Source organism: Gekko japonicus, unplaced genomic scaffold (assembly GCF_001447785.1).
Source record: "Gekko japonicus isolate JY-2015 unplaced genomic scaffold, Gekko_japonicus_V1.1 scaffold3173, whole genome shotgun sequence".
In the NCBI taxonomy this organism is placed as follows: Eukaryota; Metazoa; Chordata; class Lepidosauria; order Squamata; family Gekkonidae; genus Gekko; species Gekko japonicus.
Window position 1 is genome coordinate 107739 of NW_015163184.1, and position 8922 is coordinate 116660.

Genomic DNA, 8922 nt, shown 5'->3' on the forward strand with positions numbered 1-8922 from the left:
GTCGGCACGATGTTCCTCTTCAGAGCCGATGGCTGGAGTGACATCAGTGGCTGGTGTGTGTGTGTGGGGGGGAAACAGCTTCCTCCTGCCACCACCTCCTTTCCTTGCAAAATTCACTGGCTCCTGATAGGCATTTAGAAATGAGCCCTGCTGTCCTTTGGGAAACCGACTATGCAGCTAGCCCTCAAGGTTTTTCTTCTTCTTTCATAACGCTAGAACAGAGGGGGCCCAACCTTTTTGAGCCTGTGAGCCAGTTTGGTGTAATGATTAAGAGCGTGGACTCTAATCTGGGAGAACCGGGTTTGATTCCCCACTCCACATGCAGCTGCTGGTGTGACCTTGGGTCAAGTTACAAGGTCTCTGAGAGCTGTTCTCTCACCTATCACCAGCAGTTCTCGAGAGAGAGCCAGTTTGGTGTAGTGGTTAGGAGCGCAGGCGCTAATCTGGGAGAACCGGGGTTGATTCCCCACTCCTCCACATGCAGCTGCTGGTGTGACCTTGGGTCAAGTTACAAGGTCTCTGAGAGCTGTTCTCTCACCTATCACCAGCAGTTCTCGAGAGAGAGCCAGTTTGGTGTAGTGGTTAGGAGCGCAGGCGCTAATCTGGGAGAACCGGGGTTGATTCCCCACTCCTCCACATGCAGCTGCTGGTGTGACCTTGGGTCAAGTTACAAGGTCTCTGAGAGCTGTTCTCTCACCAGCAGTCCTCGAAAGAGCTCTCTCAGCCCCACCTACCTCACAGGGTGTCTGTTGTGGGGAAGAGAGGGGAACGGGATTGTAAACCACTCTGAGACTCCTTTGGGTAGTGAAAGAGGTGGGGTGCAAACCCAATCTCTTCTCTCTTCTTCTTCTGGCATTCTGACACAGGGTGGTGGGTGCATCTACAGGACATGGAACCAGCCACAAAATGGCTGCCACGGGCGGTGGAGCCCAACCACAAAGTGTCAGGGAGTGAGGTTACCCGTACCTCTGTTAGTAACTTTTCAAGCAGATGCTGTGCTTTAACACTATGCCTTTTAATCTGTGCAGCCAATCATTGGCCCTGCTTGGCACAAGCCCCACCCTTTTTCAGAAACGGCGAATTCCAGGAAGGGTGTTGTTGAGTGTCCCATGACGCCCACGGGCACTCTTGTGGACCCCTGAACTAGAACTTGGGATCCTCGAAGGGCGTTTTTATGTTTGGGAAATGCACAGTTTTATGTTTGGGAAATTATGTTTTATGTTTGGGAAATGCACACATTTGCCTCTGGATTAAAATGCCTTGAAAGGGAATTAGCCAGTCATGGATGCATTAGCCATCATAGGTAACGTGGAACTTCTGGGTTTAGGGGCAGTATACCTCTGACCATTGGATTCTGTGAAGCCTTGTAGGACCATCAGACTAGCAACAGAAACATTTATTGGGCAATAGATAAGCCATTTAGTCTGATCCAGTAAGGCCAGTTTGGTGTAGTGGTTAAGGGCGGTGGACTCTAATCTGGGAGAACCGGGTTTGATTCTCCATTCCTCCACATGCAGCCAGCTGGTGTGACCTTGGGTTCAGCCACAGTTCTCTCAGAGCTATTCTCTCATGAGAAGTTCTCTCAGAGCTCTCTCAGCCCCGCCTACCTCCCAGGGTGTCTGTTGTGGGGAGGGGAAGGAGGCTGTAAGTCACTCTGAGACTGTTTCAGGTGGTGAAGAGCGGGGTATAAATCCAACTCTTCTCTTCTTCTTCTGTTAGTCCGGTGGGACTTCCGTGTACATCGGCAGGTCTGTGTCTGCTCAGTGCCAGGGTCAGGAGACCTTTTTTTTGCAAGTTGAATTGCACTGTGGAAGGGAGGCAGAAAGTAAACGCAGTAATTCGAAACAAAAATGTGGCCAGTGACCACTGATGTGTGAGGGTCTGAGTCAGCGGACAGCATGTTTGCATTTTTTTTTTAAGCTTATGTTGTTGCCCGCATGTATTCTGACCATCTGAAAGTTGTGAGCGGGGTTTGTGTGTGGGTGGGAGAAATCCAGTCTCTTCACAAATCCTTTGTCTGGATGTGGTCACCTGGAGAATGGCCGTTCGCCAAGCTTGCCCACTGCAGTTCCTATTCGGGGCGTGCTGTTAAAAGGGTAAATCCACTTCCTTGGTTACCGCATTCATCACGGCAATAGAATATTGGAAGGGGGGGATTTTGCACTTGACATATTTAATTTTATGACGTACCTCTCCCCTTTCCTCTCCCTAGGAATAGCACATAGAGATTTAAAACCAGAAAATATTCTCTGTGAGAGTCCCAGTCAGGTAAGCAGCCGGTTTAAAGTTCTGGGTCGGGATCGGTGTTCCCTCTAAGCCGAGTCAGTGTGAGCCAGCTCACAGTTTTTTTTAGCCTCCAGCGCACACAGTTTTGTCTTCGCTCAGGAAGGAGGGCTCCAGAGCAAACTCATTGATGCAGCAGCCAAATCAATTGCTCACAACTTTAATGCCAGGATCTCACAGAGCAGAATTTTTGCTCACAAGACTCCACAGCTTAGAGGGAGCATCGGTCGGGATACTCAGATTCTCTTAAGAGGCTCGGTGGAACTTACTACTGCAGGATGCTGCAACAATGTGTTAAATATTATCATAAGCAGGGGTCATTTCGTAGAAAAAGGGGTGCAGGAGCTCATTAGCATAACTTATTAGCATTAGGGGTGTGCAAAAAAAATTCGGTAAAATTCGGATTTGGATTTATTGAACCCGAATTTTTTTGGGAAACCCGAAAAAAACTGAATATCTATACCGGTAAAGCATAGATATCCGACATTTTTGGGGAAACCGAAAAATTTGGGTCCATTATATCCAATGGGGCCATTGAAGTCAATGGCAAAAATCCTCTGGAAAGTTTGCAGGGGGCTGGGGAGGATGGGGTTTGAGGTAGAGGCTCCAAATTTTGACTGTGGCTGCTCCAGCCTCTCCCCAAATGACCCCCAAAGTTTTGAGAAGATTGGTCCAGGGGGTCCAATTCCAGGGGCATCCAAAGAGGGTGCCCCCAGATCAGCATGCTGCCTATTGTTTGTTTGCCACCGAAATTCGGCGGCAATTCGGCCCCATTATATCCTATGGGCCATTTGGCACAATATGGGGCTTTACCGGTATAGATATTCGGGTTTTCCGGGAATCCCAAAAAAATTCGGGTCCAATAAATCCGAATTTTACCTTCTTTTTTTTTTGCACACCTCTAGGAGGGGGTTTGAGTGAGAGGCTCCAAACCTGGAGGGTGGCTGCTGGAACCTCTCCCCAAGATACCCACCAAGGGCCAAGAAGATTGGACCAGGGGGTTCAATTCTACTGGCCCCCAAACTGGTTGCCCCACATCCCTCCATTGTTCTCTACGGTGGGAAAAAGTAACTTTTTTCCCACCATAGAGAGAACAATGGAGGCATGGGGGCAACCTGTTTGGGGGAGCATGTTTGCATTGCCAGCCAGGCCCAGCCAGCATTGCAGCAGAACTATAGCGATCTGCCCCCCCCCCCAACCTGTGCCAAGTTGCCCAAAACTCCAAAACCAACAGAACTTGGTTCAAACCAGAGAATCTCTGCAGCAGCAGCATAGAGTGAGGGAGCAGCCCTGCAAAAAAGTTCCAAAGTTTTGCAAACTGCAATGCATTTGCAAATACATTGCAGTGATTGGCTGTCTAGTTCCCTCTTCCCCCCTCCCTCCTGAAAACAGGAGCAAAGGCGGGAAAGGGGAAAACGGCAGGAAAATGGGGTTTCCCTGCCACCCTTTAAAGTTTAAAGCCGCCGAATGCCGTTTTTCGGCAATGCCGAAAAAGCCGGAAAAAAACCCAGATTTTTTTTCGGTTCTTTTCCCCCAGATATCAAAAAAAACTTGCAACTGCCATTTCGGGATCCTGAAACCCAACCCTCCCCCCATTTTTTTCCTGGGATTTTTTTCGGTTTGGGATTCTGAAATGCACACCCTTAATTTGCATATGACACACCCCGTGACATCACCGGAAGTGTGTCAGAAGGCAACACCCACCGCTCAGGCGCCACTGGACTGTTTTGGATTGCTAGCTATTGGGGGGGGGGGAACGTGCAGATCTGTCCTCGCAGAGGGGGGAGAGCTTGTACCTGATTAAAACTTGGTTTTAAAGGTGTCACTGGACTGATTTGGGCGGGGGGGCCCCTCTGCAACTTACCTGGCTGCTTCTTGCTCTGACTGAGGGCTGCTGGGAGCAGGGGGTGGGGCTTGTTGCATGTGCCCGCCCCCTGGGCTCTTTACTGCCGGAGCTCCGCTCCTGTGCACTCCTGCAGGAAATGACCCCTGATCATAAGGAACGATGATTGGAGCTTTTCAAAAGAAAGGCGAAGTGGGAGTGGGTGTATTTTCGGTGCTTGGTTTATGCACCTTGGTGACTTTTTGTTGCTGATCCTCTTTTGCTTATCTCTGCCCCCGAACTCCAGGTTTCCCCGGTTAAAATTTGCGACTTCGACTTGGGAAGTGGAATCAAGTTGAACGGCGATTGTTCCCCCATCTCCACCCCGGAGCTGCTCACCCCGGTAAGACCCCCCCCCCCGAGGGTAGGATCCTGGATGAGACGTTAGAGAAACACTGTGTGATTTGGATCATCGAGATAATATGATTTCTCCCACTGGTACAATTCTCGGGCTCGCTGGACCACCTACTGGAAACATGTCTGGTTCTGTAGCAAAGGGCTGCTTTGCACAACCTGTAAATGGACTTGTGGAACTCCCTGCTACAAGGTGTCTTGGTAACTGCTTGCTTAGTTCTGTGGTCTTCAGTCTGTAGGCCAAGACCGGGGGGGGGGTTCAGAAGCCCTTAGAGAGTAGCCATTTTGTTCTCTGCCATTTGGAAAGCACTCCTGCGTAGAGGGTGGAGAACAGCAGCACCAACAGCCGAGTGAGGTCACTCCATGGTGGAGAGGGTTTTTCCAGCGCTCTGCCCCTTGCTGTGATCCATATCCAACTTCTTGGCTTGTATTTCTGGTTCTCTGGCATGCCTGGCTTTGACACCAGTGAGTTCATAAGCCCGGCTCCCCTACTTTAGGTCATGTGACTCTTGACACATGACTTCCTGTCATGTGGAAAGGATGATGAAGACAGGCGCCTGCCCCGAGTTTTTGGTGCCTTCAGAGAAACTGTCGCTTGCAATCGTGTCCTGCTGAGGTTTTAATAAATTGTGAGGTTTCCTTGCCGATTCCCGTAAGAACGGAAATAACGTGGAGCCTACCTGTCCAGGTAAACAGGGTGTTCCCCCCATTTCCTGAACAGGTTCATAAAGAGCCAGACACCTGGGGCGAGTAGAGCTTCCTCATTAGGTGACCAGGCTGGAAAAAGCAGTTGTCGAGCGGAAGCGTTGTTGTGTCTTTTCCAAGGTGGAAGTGTGCTTTAATGACCAATGCTGGTGTTGTATGGGCTAGTGAAAAAAAAACAACACAGGCAAGTAACTTTTGTGCATTTATTTGCATTAATAGGGCATTGCGTGGCCAGGTTTCCCAGTTAGTGACCTTTCACTTTCCTGTTGCCTGCCCTATAATCTGCCTCCCTCTTTGTGTGTTGTGGCTGTTCTATAACCTCTCGTGGTCCAGAACTGGTAAAAAGCTGAAAAGTGAGTGTTGTGACTTCAGAATCAAGCATGGACGGCTTCAAAAGGGAATTAGATAAGCATATGGAGCAGAGGTCCATCAGTGGCTATTAGCCACAAGGTATAGATAGGGGCTCTGGGGCAAGGGATGCTCTGTCTTCTTGGTGCTTGGGGGGGGGGTCAACAGTGGGAGGGCTTCTAGGGTCCTGGCCCCACTGGTGGACCTCCTGATGGCACTGGTATTTCTGGCCACTGTGTGACACAGAGTGTTGGACTGGATGGGCCTTTGGCCTGATCCAACATTGGCGTCTCTTATGTTCTTATGTTCAGAATTGTTTGTGGACTTGTGGGGATCGTGGGGCAGCAGAACACATCCCGGTGTTAGCATCCCCCCCAGTGAATCGGGGCAGGGAGGGGAGGTGGCCCACTTGCCTACACAGCTTGGGCCAGGTGGACCTGAATTTCTTCTGCCGAACCCTTCTGTCCTTTCCGCCGCCTCCGATGCGGTCGTGCTAGGCATCCCTTCCATTTGTGATGGTTGTAGGCAGGGCTCCCGCTAAGCCGTGGAGTCCTGTTGAGCAAAAATACTACTTTGTGAGCTGAAATTCTACTTTGTGAGCTGCTGGCATCAAAGTCGTGAGCGAGTGATTTGGCTACTGCATATAAACCAGTTTGCTCTTGAGCCATCTTTCCTGAAAAATGTGTGAGCCGGAGGCTAAAAAAGTGTGAGCTGGCTCACATTGACTCAGCTTAGAGGGAGCACTGGTTGTCGGTTTGCGTACCAGTGTGCTGTAGTGGTTAAAGTGTGGGGTTAGGATCTGAGAGACTCGGGTTCGAATCCCCACTCTACCATGGTAGTTGGCCGGGTGACCTTGGGCCAGTCACACACTCTCAGGCTAACCTACCTCACAGGGTTGTTGTCAATGTTCCCTCTAATCCGTGGAGTCTTGTGAGGAAAAATTCTACTTTCTGAGCTGTTGGCATTAAAGTTGTGAGGAAACGATTTGGCTACTGCATAAATTAGTTTGCTCTGGGGCCTTTTTTCCTGAGCGAAGACAAGAATCCATGAGCTGGAGGCTAAAAACCTGTGAGCTAGCTCACACTAACTCAGTTTAGAGGGAACACTGGTTGTTGTGAGGATGAAATGGAGGAAAGGAGAATGATGTTGGCCACTTTCGGTTCCCATTGGGAGAAAGGCGGGATATAAGTACAGTAAATAAGGAATAATCGAATAAGTGTGCCGGAACAAGTGTGCCAGTTAGTTTGAACTGCCCCCGTCTGGTGGTTGTCTGAAAAGCGTGCACCGTCGTTACGGCTGCAGATGCCCTCAGCTTCAAGGAAAGGGCTGCACAGATTGTAGGCTGTAGAGGGGAAGGCCCATCCTTTAACGTCGTTTCCTCTCTGCTTTCAAAAATCCTGGTGGTCGGAAGGTGAGAAAACCCCCGGAATTGTGTCCTGAGCACCCCGACCGTCTTCGACCTTAGAGGGAGCGATCTGCTACGACCTCGCGCACGGGTGGCCGTGTGTGTGTGTGTGTGTTAGTTAATCCAGCGGGCTTCTTTTCCCCGAGTTCTGTGCTTGAGTCACAATCTCAGCCTTACATAATGGTTTTTAATTCTTAGCTTCACCCCTCCCCTCCCTTCCCCGGCATGCCCCGTTTCCTCCTTTCTGAACATGCCCGGCTGGCGGGTTGGGAATGCAATGCGCGGTCTCTGCCACTGAGCCAAGGGTGGCGGCCTCGCTCCGGCGGCTCTGGGGAAAGATCTGCCCTTAGCAACAGCTCTCCTGATTGGCTAGCCGGGCAAGGTTGGTATTTGCAGATTGGGTTGGGTTCCCCCCCCCTTTCCCTTTCCTCCCCTCCCCCTGGATGTGGGAGGTGAGGAAGCGTGCCAAAAAAAAAAAAATTGGGTCAGGCCGGTCTTTCATCTGGAAGCTGGGGTGGCGGCCTGCGGCTAAATCCCCCCGTAAATCAGCATATGTGTTCTGTGCGGTGTGTGTTTGTGTGTGTGTGTGTGTGTGGGGAGTTGGCGCATAAAAGTCTCATGTGTTGACTGTTGAATTTTCTTGGCCTCCCTCAAAGGAAGTCTCTTGCTTCCCGTACGCTTCCCCCCCTAGTGATTTTTAAGAGATAGGAAAAGTAACAAGTGCTGTTTTCTAAAGAAAGTGTGGTTCTCTCGTCTGCAACTGGAATCTCTGGTTTCGATCCCGATTTAGGCCCCCCACCCCCACCCCAACCATGCATGGGCTTTTCATCTCTTCCTCTTCCCCAGAAACTGAACCCGAATCTTGGCTCTGCCCCGTGAAGGTCCGCTCTTGTAAGCTCCTTGGGGCAGGTGCTTCCTGCCCCCTTCGGTGTGGCCCTTTTTCAAGTCTTCATGTTCACTGCGGTGTCCTCCAAGCAATTCGGCACTAAAACCGAGTTCGACCTTCTTTTTATTTTGGGTTTCCCCTCCCATTCGGCACTACATTCCCTTCCTTCAGTGGTCAGCCCAGTTTCAGCCTGCTGTTGCCCCGGGTAATTTGGATGCTGGTTTGCCCTGGACTCGCGCCTTGGTGTTTAGTCATGCCGGCCACATGACCATGGAAACGTCTTCGGACAGCGCTGGCTCTTCAGCTTTGAAACGGAGATGAGCACCGCAACCCTAGAGTCGGATTCGACTGGCTTTCGAGCAAGGGAACCTTTACCTTTACCTTTTTTGCCCTGGATTTAAATTGAGAAAATCCGGAGGGGCAGGAAAACACAGAAAGGAGCCTGGTGTGTGTGTGTGTGTCTTTAAACAGAACATTTCTGCATAAGGTCCATTGAAAGGTCTTCGTAAGGATTGCCCAAAGATTTTTTTTTTAATTTATGCCCCCTTCTTTTCCACTTTCCCCATTTAGAAAAACCTCATTGTAAAACCTGAGCCTGTCAAAGTTAACCTGTTGATTTTAGCACAGTGTAGCGGCCCTTACGCCACCCCTGCAAGGTAGGCCGGTCCCTATGTCGCAGGTCCAGCTGAGAGGGCACGGCTTCCCTTAGGCCTGTGAGTGAGCTGGCGGCTGTGGGATTGCCGCTTGGACCTACGCCCTCCCGAATCGCAGCTCATCTTCTTAGCTGCCGCACTTCACGTTGGTTTTCCGTTCTTTTCGGTATGTGCGAGGAAGGCCCCGAAGCATGTTCGGCGTGGGGTCAGGAAGCTGACTGAGAGGGAAAAAGCCAGGTCTGTTTTTGGTCTAGCATAGAACTTGCCCGGGGGTGGGGTGGGGAGGGGAGGCCCTGCTTTGGTGCCAGTTTGGTGTAGTGGTTAAGTGCGCAGACTCTAATCTGGGAGAACCGGGTTCGATTCCCCCTCCTCCACTTGCACCTGGCTGGCTGACCTGGGGCAAGCC

The 8922-nt window shown here is 50.8% G+C and overlaps 1 protein-coding gene across 1 annotated transcript in view; it reads left to right on the top strand.

The window, feature by feature from the left end:
• MKNK2 (MAP kinase interacting serine/threonine kinase 2) overlaps positions 1-8922 on the top strand; it is a 53421-nt gene that overhangs the window by 31714 nt on the left and 12785 nt on the right. Inside the window, exons 9-10 of the mRNA XM_015407108.1 lie at positions 2213-2268; positions 4413-4508. Of these exons, the coding sequence (XP_015262594.1) occupies positions 2213-2268; positions 4413-4508 (152 nt within the window). The remainder of the gene's footprint in view (positions 1-2212; positions 2269-4412; positions 4509-8922) is intronic.